The sequence below is a fragment of the Myotis nattereri genome (assembly GCF_964212035.1).
Source record: "Myotis nattereri genome assembly, chromosome: 8".
Taxonomy (NCBI): Eukaryota; Metazoa; Chordata; class Mammalia; order Chiroptera; family Vespertilionidae; genus Myotis; species Myotis nattereri.
In genome coordinates this window covers 64635478-64658448 of record NC_138083.1, presented here as the reverse complement: position 1 = coordinate 64658448, position 22971 = coordinate 64635478, and the positions used below count along the sequence as shown (strand labels likewise).

Genomic DNA, 22971 nt, shown 5'->3' with positions numbered 1-22971 from the left:
TTTTTACAACCTCCTGAGTATCACCTAAAAGGCAAAATGATGGTTACATAGAAATGGAAACATTACATTTTTATTTTTTAAAATATATTTTTATTGAGTTCAGAGAATAAGGGAGAGAGAGAAACATCAATGATGAGAATAATTGATCAGCTACCTCCTGCATGCCTCCCACTGAGGATCGAGCCCACAACCTGGGTATGTGCCCAGACCAGGAATCAAACCGTGACCTCCTGGTTCATAGGTTGATGCTCAACCACTGAACCACGCCAGCTAGGCAAAACATTACATTTTTATTTTTATTTATTTATTTTTTAAATATATTTTATTGATTTTTTACAGAGAGGAAGGGAGAGAGATAGTTAGAAACATCGATGAGAGAGAAACATCGATCAGCTGCCTCCTGCACATCCCCCGCTGGGGATATGCCCGCAACCCAGGTACATGCCCTTGACCGGAATCGAACCCGGGACCTTTCAGTCCGCAGGCCGACGCTCTATCCACTGAGCCAAACCGGTTTCGGCAACATTACATTTTTAAAAAGTAATGCCAGTTTTAAAATTTTTGAGGGTGACTTATCAAATAAAGGCACATTCAAACATGAAGGGATCTCACAATTGATGTACAACACCTAGAATCGGAGGACAGTATCAGTGAAACCAGTAAGTACTTCACTTGTGAAAACTGTTTTCACAATTTGTGTTTCTAAGCACGAGAAAAAAATGAGGTGAAAAGAAGGGATTTGTTTTTCTATCTCAGGCTCACAGCCATTGGTTCTAAACTGCTGCTGGGTTCAGTTCACCTCGGCAGCTTTCCACCCATTCTGCGCTCTTGCTGCTCCATCAGTAACCTCCCACAGTGGTCACCCACCCACCCCACAAATGCTCACAAGCTGGGATTCTGTTGCTCCAAAGGGGAGGCTGTTCGCTGAGGCTCAGACATTTTTATCAGGAGACTTACTGGTAATGGTTGAGAAGCAGTCAAGCAGCATGTTCCTCCTGGGTGAAACAGGTAACCACGTCACCTTCTCCGCCTCACTCCTTGCCGCGGCTCACGTTGCCACATCAGAAGCATTTTTCTGACCGCTCAGTGTCTCACTGCCCTGATCTCAGGGTACGTGTCTGCAGAGGGCCCTGCTACACAGTTCTGGAGCACTTGTCCTGTCTGGCTTTACTTACAATAAACGCTATCTTAAAAGACATCAACCTCTCCAATGTATTTGCATAAAATATGAAGACCTCTTTCCACTGGAGGAAAACAATTTCATTAAAAGTAAGCTTCCCTCTTTACTCTGGGAAATTAGCTTACGGGGCAGGAGGAAAAGGGAAGGAATTTGTTAGGGGAAAGGAAACTATGCAATGGAAGAGAAAAATCACAGAACCAACCCAGGAGCTTGGAAGTAATTAGAATAAAGCGATATTCTGATTTCTGTATGACATCATATAAAAAAAGACAAGTTCAGTGAAAATTAACTTTATTTCTAGATATAGCACAATAAAATATATACCATCTTTATTCAGAATATCATAATCAATTAAAAAATAGAATTCTCTTCTCCCATCAAAAATTAACTACAATACTATAGGCTAGATACATGATATTTTAGTTACATCTTCAGTATTAGCTTCTCAAAACAACAAAAAATCTACTGTTTATACATCAAATATTTTTTATACATCGAATTTATCATACAAAATATATACAAAAGCATAATTGTAGTGTAGAAAAATGAAGTTATCAAAATATAACTTAGGCCATTTACTTTACACAATATGTGTTCTAGTTCATTTTTTCAAGAGCTTCACCAATTAGTCGAATAGCTACACTCTTGCCTTCATCAGTCTGAACAACAAGCAAAGCTTCAAATGTGCCCGCGGCCTTTGGTTTGAACTGCACGGGCATGTTGATGTAATGCTGGGCTCTGCAAAGAGAAAGGAAAATGTCAGCAGCTGATGCTGCGGCAACAAACCGATCACCTGCACAATGCCTGGCAGAGAACCTAGTCCAGTTACATTCAACCTAAATGTATTTCTCATTTCTTTGATGTTATTATTTAATACAAAACTGGCACAAAGAGAGAAATCTAAAATCTGATTCAGAAAGTACTGCATACGTATTCCTGGCTAACCAATAAAAGTAGGAAAGAGGAAATCAAAGTTCTGACCATTGTGTATGGAGTTTCCTGTTGCATCTGCAAAAGCAGGTACCTATCTACCTAAGAAAGGATGAGAACACCCTACAAGCTACAGTTTACTCATTTGGTTAAACAGATCATAGAGTTAGTGCTTTACACACAGGTCCGTGGGATTTTTTAAAAATATATTTTAGCCCTAGTCGGTTTGGCTCAGTGGATAGAGTGTCGGCCTGCGGACTGAAGGGTCCCAGGTTCGATTCCGGTCAGGGGCATGTACCTTGGTTGCAGGCACAATCCCAGTAGGAGGTGTGCAGGAGGCAGCTGATCGATGTTTCTCTCTCATCGATGTTTCTGGCTCTTTCTCTCTCTCTCCCTTCCTCTCTGTAAAAAATCAATAAAATATATTTAAATAATAAAAATATATTTTTATTGATTTCATAGAGGAAGGGAGAGGAAGAGAAAGATAGAAACATCACTGATGAGACTCATTGATCGGCTGCCTCCTGCACACCCCCTACTGGGGATTGAGCCAGCAACACGGGCATGTGCCCTTGACAGGAATCAAACCTGGGACCCTTCAGTCTGCAGGCCGACAGTCTATCCACTGAGCCAAACCGGCTAGGGCCACAAGTTTTTCTTATTCTTATCAAAGTTATACTGAGCTGCTGCTATGAGAGTTGATGCTGGAATTTGTGACATTACATATTTATCCTAAGTTCCATAATGACAGTTAATATGGATGAAAACTTTCTGGAAACTTGTGTTCAGAATAATAAGGAGCTGTCACTAATAAAGTATAAAAGTACCTTATTTATCTTCAAAGCATAAACATTTAGAAATATTCTAAAGTAATATGTTCAAAGAGTACATGTTCAAAGCAAACAAAATGTAAGTTATGATACTATTTCAAATGCTATTGTATGTAAATTGTTCCAATTTTACTGCAATTAAAAATATTTTCCCATGTTTCTAAGTTCTTTTAGATGCTATTAACATGACTACACAGCTAGAGCTGCACAGAAAAGCAGTGTTCTAATGTATGACAGCTTAAAATTTTCTAGCACTGGAAATGATACGTCAACAAGTTCAACCCCTTTGCAGTTCCTAGCTCTATGTGTAAGCTCCGAGTACAGCACTGCTGTCTCAGGGACTCAGTAAAGACAGTCCAGAATGTTTGCTGAGTGGTTCGAGTTCTCTTAGAACAAAACATGTTTTTTAAATAGTCTCCTAATGCTAAAATGAAAGACCTTATAATAATTAAAGATGAAGATAAAATTACTCTTCAGTGGTAAGTTCAACAGAACTTAAATAACAGGGACAAACAAGTTTGAGATTTCAACTTAAATGTAGAAAAAGAAAATTAGCAACGACAATTAGGAAATGAGGCCCTGATTTAAGAATAATATAGGGTATTTGAAGAATGACAACAGAAAAATACCATAATGAAAGTTTTCCCAATTAATCTGGAATACTAATTTTTGTCCAAATTAGTGAAAATTTAAATTGCTGATTCTCAGCACAGTAAAAATAATATTTCAAGCAGGAATCATTCTAAAGTTACTCACAAGATAATTAAGGTTGTATGTATGTAAGTGGTTGGCACAACACCAGGTAAAAGGAACCATATGTTAAGCCCAAAACACAAGGTGAAGTCTGGGTAGCCACACGGTGAAGCACACCAGGAGTCAGCCATGAAGTGCTTTCCCTGCGGCTCATCCCCTTTCTTATTTAAGAAGATCCCTGTGTTCACTGCTCGCTGGTGCTGGGGATGAACATGAGGGGCTGCCAGAGAGGGAGGCCTCACAAGTCCTCACTCCCATGAGAAATCTTGATGTCCTGACAACAAATTCCTGCACCAGGTAAGAACAGTTTGACTTATGATAAACTCACCTCAAAGAATATTTTGAGTGCCTGACGTAGAAAGGCTCTCTGGGACTTAAAAACTTCAGCTGCAATTTAATATGAAATACTTTATGAAGTTATGCAAGTTAGATATTTGAACATAAATTTACATTTGCAAATTTAAGTAGAGCCACAAAATTAGGTAAGACAATAAATGCTCGTAAAAACACATAAATAGAGTCCTGGCCGGTGTGTTAAATGGTTAGAGCACTGCCTGCACACTGAAGGGTCACAGATTCGATTCCCAGTCAAGGGCATGCACCCGGTTGCAGGTTTGATCCCTGGCCCGGGAAGAGATGTGTGTGGGTGGCAACCAATCCATGTGTCTCTCTCACAACGATGTTTCTCTCTCTTTTTCTCCTTTCTACTCTCTCTGAAAATCAATGGGAAAAAAATCCTTGGGTGGGGATTAAAAAAAAAAAAGAAAAACGCAGAAAGGGGAATTTTAATATGTATTTACTTTAGTGTTATCCAGAAGTATGTTGTTATGATGGTACAGGACGAAAAGAAAAAGTTTTTTAAAAGTATGAAAACAGTGCTAATTTCTTAATTTTCAGATAAACTTTATCTGATAAAGGGTCATGAACTTTCTATGAGTTTCTTTATAAATATGGTATTAAGGCATTTTAAAAATTAGCTCATTAGCCCTGACCGGTTTGGCTCAGTGGATGGAGCGTCAGCCTGCGGACTGAGAGGTCGCAGGTTCGATTCCAGTCAGGGGCATGTGCCTGGGTTGTGGGCACATCCCCAGTGGGGAGTGTGCAGGAGGCAGCTGGTCGATGTTTCAATCTCTCTGTCCCTCTCCCTTCCTCTCTGTAAAAGAATCAATAAAATATATATATATTTTTAAAAAATTAACTCATTATTACAACTTAGCTATAACCTAAAACATAAACTTTTAATTATCAGGAAAATGTTTATCAAATAATTGGATAATTTCTTTTTCTAAAACCCACAATAGTCTTTCCAACTTACCGCATGTGTAATAAAAGAATTATTTCGCAAGTTGACTTTTAAAGACCTTGATTCCCCAACTCTAGTCGGTAGAAACTGATACACATCTTCTGGGGCATAAACTCCACGGTAAGTCAAGTCAAGGTGTCTGCTTTAGAAATAGGTTTAAAAGTCACCAATTTAAAATCAAGTTATTTAAACAATTTAGACATACTAAATTATGGAGTAGTGCTTTAATTTGTGTTTTCCCCTACAACGCACTTAGAAAGTAGTTTTGTAATGGCCATTTAACTAAGTTGTGTAAAGATAAAATGCTGACAGCAAGCACTCTTACAGAGCTACTGGGATTAGTTGCTATTAAACACAGGATGGCAGCACCACCTCTTACCCTCTTTCTCACTAAAGTCTTGCTCTTCACTTAGTTCAAACCCAGCTTATAAAAGGTGGCCCTGGTCTAGTTCACTGACTTCTCACAGTGTAGTCCACTGACAATCTTTATTTTTACAAGAACACAGACTAAGTGCGACACAAGCTCTGGCCTCTCGGCAACATCTGATGGTAATGACTTCCTCTTGCTTTGGCTTCCAGATTCCACGCTACTGACTTTCACTTCTATGGCCCCTGGTTAGTCTGTGCAAGCTCATCTCTACTCCCTCCCCTCTAATGCCATGGTCCCACAAGGCGTGGCCATGAACATCCCGAACTGCTCACATGGACTCTCACTAGGCAATCCCATCTCAGGCGATCCAGTGACCTCACAGCTATGTGACTCCAAGATTTGGTTCTCAGCTCAGATGGAATCTCTGGGCAGCATATCCAATCACCTCATAATTATCTTCTTACTAGAGGCCCGGTGCACAAATTCGTGCATGGGTGGGTCCAGCCGGCCTGCCCACCCCAATAGGGCCAATCGGCCAGGCCGGCCTGGGGGAGGGGCTGCGGGCAGTTGGCCGGCTGGCCCGCCCCCTGGTCAAACTCCTAGTTGAACTCCTGGTCAGGAACTCCCAGTCGAGGGGACAATTTGTATATTAGCCTTTTATTATATAGGAAGACTCCATAAATACAGAATAAACTTGTGCCCTTTCTCCTCAAATTTAATCCTCCAGATATTTTATGCTAGGGAACAGTATCTGGGAGCTGACCTTGACCCCCTTTCTTCTCACGCCTTTGTCTAATCCATCACTGAGTCCTTCAAACTTCCTTCCTATATACTTAAAAAGTGTCCATATCTCATCAATTTCCTTGACACTATCTGAGCCCTGGACTGTGTAAGAATACCCTCTGACTTGTTTCACTGCTTGTATTCTTTCCTCCTTCAAAGCAGTCCATACTACAGCCAAGAGGATTTTTCTGTAAGTAGTTGAATCTCACCATGTCATTCAATGGTTTCTAGCAGCATTCCAGATAAACACCAGACACATGAGGCCGTGTGTGGTCTGCATGCACTCTGCCTACCTCCCTCTGGAGCCTCAGCTCATAGTGCACCCCCTCCTCTGTGCTCTAGGCCTGCGGGCTGCTTTTAGTTCCTCCAGGGCCAACAATCTCGCCACCTGGTCATTTACACAGTCCTCTTCACCCAGGGCATTTCCACTCATTCTCAACGCAAAGGTCCCATCTTAGGGAGGTTCTTCTCAGATATATGTCCCCGTGTTTCCCATTTATTTCCTCCCGGTCCTGTCCACAGGCTGTAATCACGCCTGTTAAGTGTGATTATTTGTGATGTGGCTCCTCCTCCAGAAGGTGAAATCTGTGGAGGCAAGAGCTAGGGCAGTTCTGCTCACTGTCTTATCTCCACCACCCAGAATGCAGTGAGCACCCAGTCAATAAGCGTGAGATGAGCGAATTAGTAAATAGCACAGAGACTGTGATAAGAAGACATTCTTTAAAGGTTTCTAATTTCTTACAAATTGCATTACTTACTCCTACTAGAAATAAACAACCGCATTTATAGTAAATTTAGCAGGTATTTATCATATTCTTACAAGCATCTTCCTGCAGAACTAACTTAGACCTAAATATTAGTTAAGGATTATTAGAAACATTTTCATTAGGTAAAATACTTAAATATTATCATTCAAGTTGTGTAAGCTGCTGGCATAAAATATACATCCTTAAAAGTTTTTAAGCATCTACTTTCATAGATTTTTTAAAATCTCTTTTGGAATGTAAAATGGTACAACCACTTTAGGAAAACTATTTGGCAGTTTATTTTAATGTTAAATATATGTTTATCATATGACCCAGCAATTCTATTCTTAGATACTTTTACCTTCACCAAAATGAAAAATATGGCCGAAACCGGTTTGGCTCAGTGGATAGAGCGTCGGCCTGCGGACTGAAAGGTCCCAGGTTCGATTCCGGTCAAGGGCATGTACCTGGGTTGCGGGCACATCCCCGGTAGGAGATGTGCAGGAGGCAGCTGATCGATGTTTCTCTCTCATCGATGTTTCTAACTCTCTATCTCTCTCCCTTCCTCTCTGTAAAAAATCAATAAAATATATTTAAAAAAAAAAAAATGAAAAATATGTCCACAAAAGACACATACAATGATGTTCACAGCACCTTCATTCATAATGGCCCCAAATTAGGAGCCACCCAAATGTCAACAGGAAAATGAATAAATAAATTATGACAGGTTCATACAATGGAATACTAAACAAAAAGGACCAAACTACTGATATACACAACAACACGAACGAATCCCCCAGAAATGTATGTTAAGTGAAAGAAGCCAGATAAAGGGTGCATATGTACATGAAATTCAACCAACTAACCTATGGCAATAGATTAGAACAGGACAAACCTTGGGGTGAGGGTGGAAGTTAACTGCAAAGAGACACAAAAGAACTTTCCACTGGACAAAAAATAGTCTCTATCGCCATTGGAGTGGTAGTAACACATGTAAGCTCATAGGTGAAGTCACTGAGCATTTTACTGGGTCTAATGACACCTCTACAGAGTACCGGGGAACACTTGGAAGAATGACAAAACAACATACCCAGGTATGGGAGCAGGAGCTTCTGACACAGCTTGTCTTCGGGGCTTAACTACATTATCTATTTTAATAAGAGTATTTGTAGAAAGACATGAATTTTCAGGCTCATTTTCTGCTTTGACACACTGTATAAAAATAAAGCACAGGGTTGGAAGAAGAAATAATAGTCTAGGAAAATATAAGGACATTCATGTTTTTTAATTCTACTATTTCCTTCACAATTTTTAAAAAGGAGACTTAAGATTTTAAAAGTACCTAAATCAAAAACCCTATACTTTACTTTTCACAGCTCAGATTCTTACACACACACACACACACACACACACACACACACTCTTATCTAATCAAGTTAGAGATTTCATAAAGTCAAACCCAGACTTCAAACATGCCAATCAATAGAGATAAATGAGAGAATAGGATTGGGAACCAAGATGGCAGCATAAGGTATAAACCTGTGCATGCTGCCCCCCACAACAACATCGAAACTACAACTATAAGACAAAACAGCTATCATCCAGAACCATGGGAAGGCTGGCCGAGTGGAAGCTCTACAACTAGAAGGAAAGAAAGAAGCGCACTGAGACTAGGTAGGAGGTGCAGAGGTGCCAAGAACAGAGGTACAAAGACGCGCGTGAGGCGGGCTGGGCTGCACCTGGATGCACGCTTTTTTTCAATCGGAAGGGGATACAAGCTCTCGAATGCACTGAGCTCGTTTAAGGCAAGATTCTGGGGTCCCAGACTCCTACAGGGAGAAACTGGACTGTTTTGCAGTGGGTTGGAAAGCGAGGGTGGCTTTCTCGCAGAGCTGCTCGCAGAGATCATTGTTGCTGTGGGGGCGCGGGACTTGGGGACGCAGAGGCACGGAGTCGCGGAGATGGCTGATGACAGCCATTGCTGTTTGCTCCACCCTGGTGATTCTCTGAGACCCCACCCCATTCAATTTACATCCCCACCCAAGCTGTGCTCAGCGGCGCAAAGGAATCACCTGCGCTTTTGCAGCCTAATCGAACAAACTGCAGCTGGGTCACAGAGCTCCAAAACTTCCAAATCCCAAACAAAGAGGAGAAATCTGCTAATATTGCTGTAGCTCCTGCTGGGTGGACTCACACAGTGGCTGACTTGGAGATCCAGGAGCCAGGGTACCCCTGGTCAGATACCAGATTTCAACTCCTCACATCCATAAGGGACACACTCAAGAAGCAGACTCAGTGAGCACCAAAGCCCCACTGAAGCAAGTCCTGCCCCATAAAGGTGTCTCCAGCACAGCAGTTCTTCCACTGTAGACACAGCGGGTCCTCGCAGTCAGCCAAAAATGCAGAGACAAAGAAACATGTTGCAAATGAAAGAAATGGAGGAAAGCTAACTAATGGAGGACATAGAGTTCAAAACCACAGTTATAAGGTTACTCAAGAATCTTCTACGAACCTCCGAGGAACTTAGTGAGACCTTCAAGGATCTTAATGAGAATGCCAAAAAAATGGAAAAGAACCAGTCAGAAATTAAACATACACAGACTGAAATTAAAAATAATATACAGAGATCCAACAGCAGACTAACAGGATCACAAGAATCAAGTCAAAGATTTGAAATATGAAGAAGCAAAAAACACCCATCCGGAAAAGCAAAACGAAAAAAGAATCTAAAAATATGAAGATAGTGTAAGGAGCCTCTGGGACAACTTCAAATGTACCAACATCTGAATTATCGGGGTGCCAGAAGAAGAGAGCAAGATAATGAAAGCCTATTAGAAGAAATCATGACAGAAAATTTCCCCTACCTGGTGAAAGAAATAGACTTACAAGTCCAGGAAGCGCAGAGAACCTCAAACAAGAGGAATCCAAAGAGGACCACACCAAGACACATCATAATTAAAATGCCAAGGGCTAAAGACAAAGAGAGAATCTTAAAAGCAGCAAGAGAAAAACAGTTAGTTACCTACAAGGGAGTACCCATATGACTGTCAGCTGATTTCTCAACAGAAACCATGCAGGCCAGAAGGGAGTGGCAAGAAATATTCAAAGTGATGAATAGCAAGAACCTACAACCAAGATTACTCTACCCAGCAAAGCTATCATTCAGAATTGAAGGTCAGATAAAGAGCTTCACAGACAAGAAAAAGCTAAAGGAGTTCATCACCACCAAACCAGGATTATATGAAATGCTGAAGGATATTCTTTAAGAAGAGGAAGAAGAAGAAAAAGGTAAAGATAAAAATTATGAACAACAAAGTGACAACAAATAAATACCTATCAACAAGTGAACCTAAAAATTAAGTCAGAATAAACTGGTGAATATAATAGAAGCAGGGGCATAGAAAGGGAGTGGACTGACAATTCTTGGGGGGAAGGGGGTGTGGGGGGTGCGGGAAGAGATTGGACAAAAATCTTACACCTATGTATGAGGACAGTGGCAGGGGGTAAGGGCATGGGGTGGGGTGGGAACCAGGTGGAGGGGAGCTATGGGGGAAAAAAGAGGAACATCGGTAATAATCTGAACAATAAAGATTTATTAATTAAAAAAATAAAATAAAGATAAATGAAAAAACTAAGATAAGGCTATATAGCAGAATTAATGAAATTAGAATAATATCAGGAAAATATTCTGCATTTCCAGGCCAGTTTTTCATGTCAGTTTCACTTATATTTTCAATATACACACACAATTTAATTAAATTTAGTGTAATACTCACTTGTCCAGAAAGTTGAAATCTCAAGGTATGTTTCATGTGAGGCTCTGTCAGGGGGTGACATTCAACATCCCAAAATTGGGCATAATCCCCTTTATCTCTGGGCAAAAATGTAACCGAAACCTATAAAACAATACATCCAGGAGAGAAGTTTAGACACTGAACCTTACACACATGTAGTTAAATTACCAACTCAAAGTGTTGGCATGAAAAATTAAAGGGAAAAAACTTGCATTGGCTAGTTTTTCCCCTAATTAAAAAAGAATTTGAACAATTGTGCTTTCAGTAGGCTTGTTACTGTACCAGATCCAAAATATATTTTTCTTTAAGGCTTTATGTAACATATTCCTAAAACTGAAAATTTTCTTAATTAAAAAAAAAAGTCATCAAAATTTCTATGTGAGTCCTGGGCATGTGCTGTACCTATTGGGCCAGCTGCATACATTTCCACCCATTCTGGGGCAGCAGCCTTGGTACATGGGTGTCCCTAATGAACTATGAGGAGTGACCCTGCCAGTAACATTGTGCCCCGCCCTTTTTCCCAGGCCCTCAATCTGCTAGTTCCAAAGCCTTTAACTAAATGCAAGGGGATAGAGAAAGTCTTCTCCTGGCATGTTAGGGCAGCAGGACAAGGGCTGCCCAGTGTGTCCAAGCAGAGTTGAGCAGACCCTGCCTGCCCTGCCTAATGCTGAAGTCAGGGGGAGCCGGAGATGCCCAGGGGTCTCCCTAGGTGGGGGTTGTTGGAGGTACAAGTGGGGCGGGATCTTGCTGGGGCTGGCCTTGGTGTCCACCCTGCCCTGTGCAGTATTTATTGCTAAATTATTGTCTACCATACCACTAAGCATGGGCCAGGCCCTGGGAATTATTGCTGCACACAGTGTATGCTTATGCTATATAAGGTTTTCTTTATTGTGTATGTGATCAATAAATACCTTTTAAAGAGAAAAAATTCTAGAGATGTACATCTAATTCCAGACACACACTGTGTTCACTGCAATGCTTATACCCGCTGCTGGCCTAGTGGTAAAGGGCTAAGCCCAGCACACAGTCACTGGCTGGAGAGGAATGAAAGGACACAGAAAATGCAAAGGAAAGGTAGGTGCATAACAGGAGGTAGAAAAGACAAGCACTACTATGCTACACACTAGCAGCTTTTCTTATGATTAACTTCAGAACATCCGTCGACCATTTACACTGACCGTACAACTCAAAGTTATAGATACGAACTGTATGCATACAATCTGTAAAAAGCTCAATAATGAGAAAGTTGTAATATTTTAAAATGGTGTTTTATAAAGTTTACCAGCATTAACAATGAACTTTATCAAAGAATTCAGTGTGAAAAATACTGACTACTAGTCAGGTTGACAATGAATCAGTATTTGAGTCTGAACTTAACATTAAAACACTTATGTGACCTAATTTCTGTCACTATAGAACATAAGTGACAATGCGGCCAGCAAGCCTGAGAGCATGGAGGCAAAGGCAGAATACTGATCGAAATGAGGTCAAGATTAGTGAGTTATACTGTTAAAGATGCTCACTAAAGCATCTACTAAAGATGCTTTGGACATTTAGAAAATTAAGAAAGAAGACAACCATGTCCTAAATGATGAAAATATACAAACTATCAGGAACTACAGGGGGGCAGTACCATGAATTAGACAAATCCTACTTACACCTCCTTCCAACACCAAAAAAATAGAGAAAACCTAATATTATTGCATGTCACACAGTGGGAACATAATGGGCACTTTAACATTCATTAGCTCAAAAAGTGTCTGATGCTTCAAAAAATTATTGGTGCATCTTTTAAGAATTAGGTTGTAATTAATTTTTCCCTCTTCTGGAACACTATTATATATACCAATAATTGTGCTATTTGGTAATGCTTCCATAAATGGTCCCAGAATGATGTGCCTTGTTCCCCTGGCCCCACCTTAAATTAAGAAGCCAGACCTAAAATTCATTGACAAATGTGATCTGACAAGATGATGTGTGTTGCTCTGGGCCAGGATGTACAGTATGAACACAACAAAAATCACGGAGGTTACATTTCTATGTTAAGTATTGTGTGAAAATTCCTGGGAGACGATCTAATTCTGTACCCCCATTTTTCTTTTTTTACAGTTTTACTGAGATACAAATCCACATACCATACAATTCTCTGGTTTCAACAGGTTTTTAGTGTATCTCCAGAACTGTGTAGCCATCACCACGAAGCTATTGTCTAGATTAGCGCTACTTGAAGTAGGTTCTAAGTACTAGCAGCCTGCAGCCATATGAAGGGCTTATATCAGAATGTACATCAATCCCACGACCAAGCATGGCATTTTGTTTTGCTGTTAGGGAGCAAGACTTGCTGCTGCAGGAAGCAATCCACTACCTTGTGTTAGCCTCTTCTGTGGCGGCCTGGCTATGAGCAGCACTGGTCTAGGTGAAGCAAACGGCTCTGCTGGAAACACAGGAGACACTCCTGGCCAACACTAGCTGGCTGTAAAACCATGTCAACACTCACCTTTTGGGTGCCATGGCTTTCCATTATTCCCGAAATAGGAGAACATCTGAATGCTGCATAAGTAGCTCTAAAAACATCTCCACTTTCATCGACTGCCTACAAAGTAATCATTTAAACAAGCACATGAAAAAAAATATAAGAAAGGCCACGGTGTTCTAAACAACACACACGACAACACTCAATTCCAGCATGGCCCACTGGCAGAGATTACTTGCAGTATACAGTAGGCTAACACTCAGTGGCAAAGAGCATTCAATTCTGCCTCCTGCACTAGCTCCCACTGGTGGCAAACACATAATGGTACGCAGAACCTGGGAGAGAAAAGTGTGCGTGCACGAGCACACACACTCTGTTCCATTCTATAACAAAATTTTTTCTTATTTTCATACTAAAGTTATTTCAGATAAAAATCAGAGCTGTAGGAGATAGCATTAAATGGAGCAAGTACATTTTTCACGTACATTCTCTAATTTGATTCTCAAAACCACCTTGCAAAAAAGACAGGGGCAGGTATTAATTAGCCCAACCTGTAGAGAAAATCAAGTCAATGAATTAGGAACAGAAAGCCAATAATCTCAACCTATATTCATAATTCAACCTTTGAAACACCCTCCCTAAAGTTCAAACAGTAAAACAAGTATAACAGCAGCAATGATTACTGACCTTGACATAAGGTGGAGCTAAAGATGACAGATACCACTTTACTTCTGTGTTACCATAATTCTGAAGTTCCAGATAATTTTCTAAAAGGAACACATGTACAACAACTCAGTCTCTTGGAGAGGTAAGTAAATAAGCAGATTATTGTGATAATTACTATGACTGCCTCATCACAGAGAAAAATATAATCATTAGATCCCCAGAGAAGCCCTACGGGAACTGCTGTACTTTCTAACAAAATCATGTTTGGCAGTGTCTTACCTTGGATTTCATCAAAGTGCAATGCCAAGCTACTGAACGGCTTACTTTTAAGCAAGAGAGCAATGAAGTGATTTCCATGATTAAGAAATGACTGGCTGCAGTGGAGGAGAGACGGCAAGGGGTCAGAGTGAAAGAAGGAGCCCTGGTCAGCTGTCACTGCAGCATGCAGTTGAGATGATGCATGAGTAACTTGAACTGCAGCAACGAGAGGAAAAGCAGTGAGCAGATACGGGATTTATTTTGAAGACAGACTGTAAAGGACTAGCTCATGGACTGGATAGGAGGGAGGGAAGGAAAGGAAAGGATAGCAGCTTCCACCCAGCTTGCATGGCTCAGTGATTGAGCGTCAACCTATGAATCAGGAGGTCACAGTTCAATTCCCCGTCAGGGCACATGCCTGGGTTGTGGACTCAATTCCCAGTGTGGGGCATGCAGAAGGCAGGCAATCAATAATTCTCTCTCATCATTGATATTTCTTTTTTAAAAAATATATTTTATTGATTTTTTACAGAGAGGAAGGGAGAGATAGAGAGTTTGAAACATCAATGAGAGAGAAACATCAATCAGCTGCCTCCTGCACACCTCCCACCGGGGATGTACCCGCAACCAAGATACATGCCCTTGACCGGAACCAAACCCGGGACCCCTCAGTCCGCAGGCCGACCCTCTATCCACTGAGCCAAACTGGTCAGGACTCATCATTGATATTTCTATTCTCTCTCCCTTTCTCTCTGAAATCAATAAAAATATATTTAAAAAGAAAAGAAAACAACTTCCAGGAATCTGGCTCAGCAAAATGAGCAGAGAGTGGTGCCATTACTGAGACATGGGTGAGGTTGAAGCAGAAGTAGGTTTCGTGGGTGAAACAAGAGCTGTTTTTGTGAGAGGCCCACATGCAGAAGCTGAGTAGGTGCCTGGTGTGTACACCTGGGGCACAGGGTGCGCGGAGAAGAAAGGGGGCACAGGCAGGTCCAGGAAGAGTTGTCAGCAGTGGAACCTGAGAAAGTGTGTGCGAGGCAGGGACAAACCAAGAGAGCTTCCAAGGAGGAAGTATTCCACGGAGGAAAGAGGTTGACAGTACTGAGAGGTCAAATTAACAGTCACATGGCAGAGACCCTGGATTTGACCTGGATAGGAGTGGGTTCAGGACACGGTGGTAGCGCATCTAAACCACCTGAGGAAGTGAAGGCGGGAACATCATCATTCCTTTAGGAAAGGGTGCTGAGGAAGCAGGCAGCTGCGCCAGGCTGCAGAGAGCACTTCTTAAATAGGTGCAAGTAGAGCGCATTGTGTGCTAATGGAAATTTGTCAACAAAGAGGAGAAAACTGATGACACAGGAGAGAGATGGAGCTGAAGGAAATCCCTGAGGAGGCAAGAACAGATATGGAGCTAGATTCCAAGCAAAAGGGTTCATCTGTGATAGAAACAGAAGCTTTTCATTTAGCCTCATGGCTTCTATATTTTCAATGATCTGTGAGGCAAAGTCAAGAGTTAGAGTGAGAGCAGGAATAGGGGAGGATAGCGGGAGTAGGATCTTTAAGAAAGGAGCTGTTGCCCGGCTGGCGTGGCTCAGTGGTTGAGGGTCAACTTATGAACCAGGAGGTCAGGGTTCGATTCCCAGTGGGGCGCATGCCTGGGTTACAGGCTCAATCCCCACTGTGGGACGTGCGAGAGGCAGCCGATCAATGATTCTCTCATCACTGATGTTTCTATCTCTCTCTCCCTTTATCTCTGAAATCAATAAAAATATTTTTTTAAAAAAAGAAAGGAGCTGTTAAATACTGTTAGAGATGTGAAGGACACATACTAAGGAGGGCTGGGAAAGAGCCTAGTGTTGTTGATCTGAGAGCTGAGCTCATGAATCAGTCAGCATGTCATTTTCTCCAGCAATGTTCTGCTGCTAAGGTATGAACATGGAGTAGGTAAACAATGGGTTTTAACATGGGTAGGATTTTGCCAGACAGGAATGTGGGGGGAGAGGGGCACAAGGAAGTTAAGAATGTGAAGCAGTAATTACAATGAGAGACCACAGAATTCAAGGAGGGTTATCAGAGAAGCGGGATGTGAGCGGGTGATGGAGAGTGGAAAGGCAGTAGGATCAGTAGCCTGGAGGTCTGAATGAGGTCAAAGAACGGCTGTAATTCCTAGAGTAAGTGAGCTGGAAAGACAGGAGCGTGATGTTCAGGCAGTGACAAGCTTGAAACTGAGAGAGAAAGTATGGCCAAATCTAAGAGGGGACTGAAAGTAGGAAACTGAGCTTAAGTGGAAGGCAAAAGCAACGAAAGAGACCAGGAGCTAAGTGACAGACGGTCCCAAATTCTTTCTAATAGGTCCCACGCACAATCCTAGTCCTTCAAACCGAAGAGAGAGAGAGAGAGAGAGAGAGGCACAGACACACACACACACACTGACTCTCAAAGTGACATCATGACAGAGCAAGGCTCTACCCACTTTCCTCTCTTCTTCAGCTAACTTATTTGCAACTAGAGACCCAGTGCACGAATTTGTGCACCATTGGGGTCCTTCGGCCTGGCCTGTGGGATTGGGCTGAAACCGGCTCTCCGACATCCCCCAAGGAGTCCCGGACTGTGAGAGGGCACAGGCCAGGCTGAGGGACCCCACCAGTGCACGATCAGGGCCGGAGAGGGAAGCGAGAGGTTGGCCAGCTGGGGAGGGACCACAGGAGGGCTCCAGGGCGTGCCCAGCCTTTCTCACTCAGTCCCAATCGGCCAGACCCCAGCAGCAAGCTATCCTACCAGTCAGGGCGTCTGACCCCTGGTGATCAGTGCACATCATAGCGAACAGTTGGGCAGCCTTAGTATATCATCAACATATTATGTTTTGATTGGTTGAACAGACAACCGGACAATTAGCATATTAGGCTTGTACTATATAGGATTCTAGTCAAAAATCTAGTGAGAGTTGGAAAAGGATGGTTCTGACCATATAAAATCAAATAAAGTCAGCATGTAGTTTTCTCCAGCAATGTAAGACTCTTGGAATACACAGATTTATTAAATGCCTTATAGTTACGATTTTTAAGCTCCCCCCAAATCCATCTCATCATTGAAATGATTTCCAATAATTACGTGATTTTGTCCTGAAGGGGGTAAAATTTTGTACCTATCACTAACATATGGTTAACTAAGAATACTACACGCACTCAATATGTCAGTAGACATTTGAATTAAATAATCTTGTGATACCATACCTGAAGTTTCACCCGGTTCTGTTGTAGGAAAAGTAACAGTCTTATTTCTTAACTCAACTTTGGTGGAACGTGGCTTTGTCATTGGTTTTACAAGATGTCTAGTTAAAGGCTCAGTAACTGGAAAAGGGATTCCCAGTGGGTTGGAGGCCAAACGAGTGAGAAGTTCTGCTTGAGTCAGGTCTTCTCGAATTTGAACTTTCACAATTTTCTGAAATGAGCCAAATAAAGGGATAAGACAAATGTAGCTGCAACTTTTTAAAAATATATATATTTTATTGAATTTTTACAGAGAGGAAGGGAGAGGGATAGTTAGAAACATCGATGAGAGAGAAACATCCTGCGTCCTGCACACTCCCCACTGGGATGTGCCCGCAACAAGGTACATGCCCTTGACTGGAATCGAACCTGGGACCCTTGAGTCCACAGGCCGATGCTCTATCCACTGAGCCAAACTGGCCAGAGCGATAGCTGCAACTTTTAAAGAAACAACTCTTATTTTTAAGTCATGGTAGAGAAAAGTAGTGCCATACGAAATACCTGATGAATTTATAAATTAAAATTTATTCAGATCAAAATAAATCTTTGAATTTATCCCCTGTCCCTGCACTCCCCATTTTTCAAAGCAAATTTTATAAACGAATAATGGCTTCTAGGCCCCACTCTCCATTCCTGCCCCACCCAGGGAAATCATTCAGATCACTAATGGAAAATCTCTGCACTAAACACTCTATTTGAATAAATCTAGTTGGGCTGAAAGAGCAGACACCTTCATATCACTTCTGAAATGTAAGTGCTAATAAGAATTACAACACTTAAGATACAACACAAGTTAAGAGAAATGTTGCTCAAAAAAAAAAAACACACACACACACAAAAAACGTTAACAAGTACCTTCTGTCCATTGTCACAGTGAATATAGATCAAACCACTCCATGGGAACATTGATTGTTTTGTGGATGAGGAGGAATTAGGGCTCACAAGAATCTGTAGCTTACTCCTTAAGAAAAGAATGTCATAATGAAAACCAAGAATATCCTACACTTTAATAGCAAGAACAACAAGAGTTATAAATACTATCCTATCAATAACCAACTATTCCCTTATTGCTTAGAAAGAGCAGATAACAGAGGTGAGCTCCCATGCACATCTGATTTTGCATCAGCTCTAACTCTGTGACTAACAAAAAGTTAAGTAGCATGAAACCCTGAACCTAAAGGCAAACTCCCATGAAAACAGACCATACTGTAGAAATACCATTTAAAAAGTAATTCAAAATTAAAATATCTAGAGAAAAGAACATATCTACAGCAAAAAACCAATATGACAAAGCTCTAAGCCACTTGCGAATAAAGAACGATACTGTCACAGTACAAAGGAAATGTAATGTAGGTGGGGAGAAAACTGGAAGGGAGAAGACAAAAAAGGAATGAAAACAGATTGTTTCTCCCCTCCCTACCCCCCATTACTAAAATTTTCTGTGTTCATTTTTCTCTTCAAGAGCTATGGGATGTCAAAGAACAAATATGGACAATACAGCCAGATCTGTGACTTAAACAAATCCCCAGTTACAAAAGCTACTTTGGTACAGGTCAAAAATGGCAGAGAAAGATTATTTCCACTGCTAATAGCTAAACACCTGGGACAGTGGAAAAAGTTGTTTGTGAACAACCTGTCCTCATTTCTCTAAATTTTCAACTATTAATTAGTAAATGTTTAGTTGACTGCTTTGGTCCCAGGAATATTTCTCTGGAGTGTCCCTGACCATACCTCACCTCAGGTCTTAGTCAAGTAAATGCATACTCCATCATTTTGCAAAGTAAATAAACTTCATGTTGTTGTTCCGCAAAGTTGCTATTGCTAAATATGAAGCAACTACCAGATGTGAAGGTTCTGTGCTGACCCAAACACGGTCCCTAAAAAGCTACGGAGCTGTGATAGGCTTTACCTTCTCCTATCAATAATTAAGCTGCAAATAGAGGGTAGCTGCTTATCAACATTAGGCCCTCAAAGACTTCCTTCTATCTCAGAATAGTCTTTGCAGAAAATGGCAAGGTAGGTTTGTGGGTCAGACATATTAAGTCAGAAAAAGCTTTGTCTATAAAATGCCCTTCAGACAAAACCAGCAGAATAAGTGAGTGAAATCCAAGGTAATGAAAGGCAGAACATCTGGGCTTAGAGACCATCACCCCTCATCATAGCCCTAACTGTATCTGTTGCTTTGTAATTTTGTAGCCAGAGTGATATGCCAGAAAACATTCTCACGTCTTCCTTTCCTACCTCTCACGGCTTTCTTGACCTTTAGGCTGTATACCATATTTGGCTACAGGCATGATCTTTATTGCACTAAGTAGCATGAGTCTTGAACTCACTGTAAGTCCCACAGAACTACACATGGCACACTGTACAGAGTCAGCACATGCCAAAATTCTACTAATAAATTAAAACAGCGTATTATTTGATCCTTAAAAGATTACCACGCCAGCATATGAATAACATACCCAGAGAAAAGAGACAGCATACTTACTCTGGCTCAATAAATCCATGTTGTGGTGTGACCGTAAGGCAATGTGCCGGCCAGTACAGTTCAAATTTCAGTAACCGAACAGAATTATTTAAAATCTGGAAACGTCCAGTTTTTGCCAGGTCACCTATTATATCAGATAAATAAATGTTACTTTCATTTAGCATTAGTGAATAAGACCCAGTTTATAAACAGTAAAAATAAATCCTAAATAAGTACACTAGTAAACCAGCTTATTGTGCTTTCTCAATTGCCCAGTGACAGGAATTTCAAATTCCTGTTGAAGCAAGGCCATCTGTTTACTCTTGGAAACAACAAAGATACTGAACAAAGTTCAAATACTGAACAAAGGGAGAGAGAAAAGGAAATCTAGAAATTGTTACCACCACTTGCTCTTATCTTGGGCACATACATAGGTACCAGATTTGTTTCCACTTTACCAACTATATCAATGTTAAGGCTAAAAGAGGCCAAGTGCCAAATGATTTCCTTGGGGCAGAAGATGTGGTGGAAGAAAGATGGGTCCTAAGTGGCTCTGCCATACGGGGAAATGGGAACTTGGACTGAGGGCCACGGCCTTTGTCAGGATGATGTGGTCAAGTCTGAGCTGGGTCTCTAGTAGGTGAGAGGAAGACCCATGAAAGCCACTGGCTACATGTGCATAAAGTCCACGTATATATCCTAGATGAGCCAGGGGTGCAAAGTAAGCACAGCAGGGTTTCAGAGGGCATTCCTGTCATGTTGTCGCTGACATACTCACACGTAGAAGGGGCTACCAAAATCAAGTGTTCAGGGTGGACAGTCCACATTTCTTCAGAGGATGATTTCTCTTGAGGTGGGTGAACAACTTGTGAAAGTGGAGAACTTTGAGGACCTTTAACTGGTAAAACATCCAAAGAAACATTGCCACCATGTTTCCCAAGACTGCCAGATTCACTACAGAAAAAAATAAATAAAAATCTAAAGTGATAAAAAGCCAGATCATGTCACGTTTTTATATTAATTCTGCATAAATTTCAAAACATTTAGATAAAACTGAAAGTGCGTTACATACTGTGTATTTTTCAGGGAATTAAGATCCTTCATATTGCGTATACTTAAAGTAATGTATAAAAAATACAGAATAGGTCAAATACTATTATACTAATTTTTACTAAGATTACTCAATGATTTAATTTCTTTCCTGCTTTGACTTCTGCATGCCATCTAAGGTCTCTTACAAGGATTTACTAGAAAATTAACCAATATTAAGAATTTTTTTCTAAAAATTAAACTCTTAATGTATCTCTAACTGTTTTCATGATGCTAACACCAAACACTTTAAAATAAGAAAGTCTTTTGGGAAAAATTCCACAGTAAAAAATGCTAATAAAATTTAACAAGTTTTTAACTAAGTGTTGAAGCAGTGTTTTCAAATCAGCCTTAGATTACAAAAAAAGTAATTCAAAATAAATTTTGTGATCACAAAAGCACATGGATTAATTGAAGTTCAACTGTGCAGAAGCCAAATTCTCCTACTCTACAGCGGAACATCTTTTTTTTCTTTCTTTTTCTTCTTAAAAATATATTTTTATTGATTTCAGAGAAGAAAGGAGAGGGAGAGAGAGATAGAAACATCAATGATGAGAGAGAATCATTGACTGGCTGTCTCCTGCACGCCCCTGACTGGGGATCGAGCCCACAACCCGGGCCTGTGCCCTTGGCCGGAATCGAACCTGGGACCTTTCAGTCCCCAGGCTGACACTCTATGCACTGAGCCAAACCAGCCAGGGCAACAGTAGAACATATTTACGTCGACACTCAGCACCGAGAAATCCGCTTTACCCTTGCCCATTGCCCTCTCACCCTCCTTTTCAAAGCAGGCCTCTACAGCCCCAGGGAAACAGAGGCACCTGCCAAATGTCAGGAATAATTTTAAGAAATAAAAATGTTTATTCTTGGCTTTTTAGCTTCATAAGAACCAGTACCAGGTAATAAGTGATTTTCAAGGTAATTTTTCATATATGTAACTATATTTAATTCGTTCTTTGACTCAGTATCTTAGAAGAAAATTAACATTGTAAGTATAGGGGAAAGAAAGCTGGCTGAACTAGAGGCATCGGGTGATGAAGGTGAGTGCGTGTGTCAGCAGTGAACTTAGTGGCACTTGGACTTGCAGGGAACTCTCAGGCAAACACTCGGCCCAGGAGGCAGCCCATGTGATGAGAAGATTGGTTAAAAACAGAAGGACTGAATAAAATGTAAATATATTGAGGCTAACAGGGCCAGGATTCTCAGTGTTGGAGAAAAAGTATACAATTAGAGAAAGGAAAAAATACACTGTATTTTGTTAGATTAGAATTGGAGGTATCAGTATATACTCATAGTTTTAACATATTAACAGACATGGATACATGTGGGTTTATATAGAGAGCCCCGGTGCACAAAAATCTGTGCACTCGGGGGGGTCCCTCAGCCCAGCCTGTGCCCTCTCGCAGTCTGGGACCCCTCGGAGGATGTCCACCTGCTGGCTTAGGCCGGCTCCCCGGGGGACAGGGCCTAAGCTGGCAGTCAGACATCCCTCTGGCAGCCCGGGAGCCCTCGGGGGATGTCCACTTGTCAGCAGGGAGCAGGCCTAAGCTGCAGTCGGACATCCTTAGCACTGCTGAGAAGATGGGAGAGGCTCCCGCCACCACCGCTGTGCTGGCAGCCGTCAGCCTGGCTTGTGGCTGAGCAGAGCTCCCCATGTGGGAGCGCACTGACCATCAGGGGCAGCTCCTACATTGAGCATCTGCCCCCAGGTGATCAGTGTGTGTCATAGTGACCAGTCATTCCCAGTCTTTCTGCTGTTAGGGTCAATTTGCATATTACCCTTTTATTATATAGGATAGAGGCCTGGTGCATGGGTGGGGGCCTTTATTATATAGGATAGAGGCCTGGTGCATGGGTGGGGGCCGGCTGGTTTGCCCTGAAGGGTGTCCTGGATCAGGGTGGGGGTCCCACTGGGGTGCCTGGCCAGCCTGGGTAAGGGGCTAATGGCTGTTTGCAGGCTGGCAAAGCCTCCCAGTGGGAACCCTCACCCCATGGGGGTATGGCCAGCCTGGGTGAGGGGCTGAGGGCTGTTTTCAGGCTGGCCACAATGCCTTCAGGGT

The 22971-nt window shown here is 41.6% G+C and overlaps 1 protein-coding gene across 1 annotated transcript in view; it reads right to left on the bottom strand.

Moving 5' to 3' along the window:
• Positions 1–335: 335 nt before the first annotated feature.
• The window catches only part of CEP192 (centrosomal protein 192), a 121809-nt gene continuing 99173 nt past the window's right edge, over positions 336–22971 (bottom strand). Inside the window, exons 36-46 of the mRNA XM_081097299.1 lie at positions 20601–20776; positions 19844–19967; positions 18211–18316; positions 17320–17527; positions 13846–13929; positions 13187–13278; positions 10672–10791; positions 7986–8107; positions 5009–5135; positions 4022–4080; positions 336–1918 (exon numbers count right to left, since the gene is read on the bottom strand). Of these exons, the coding sequence (XP_080953425.1) occupies positions 1777–1918; positions 4022–4080; positions 5009–5135; positions 7986–8107; positions 10672–10791; positions 13187–13278; positions 13846–13929; positions 17320–17527; positions 18211–18316; positions 19844–19967; positions 20601–20776 (1360 nt within the window). The 3' untranslated portion in view covers positions 336–1776. The remainder of the gene's footprint in view (positions 1919–4021; positions 4081–5008; positions 5136–7985; positions 8108–10671; positions 10792–13186; positions 13279–13845; positions 13930–17319; positions 17528–18210; positions 18317–19843; positions 19968–20600; positions 20777–22971) is intronic.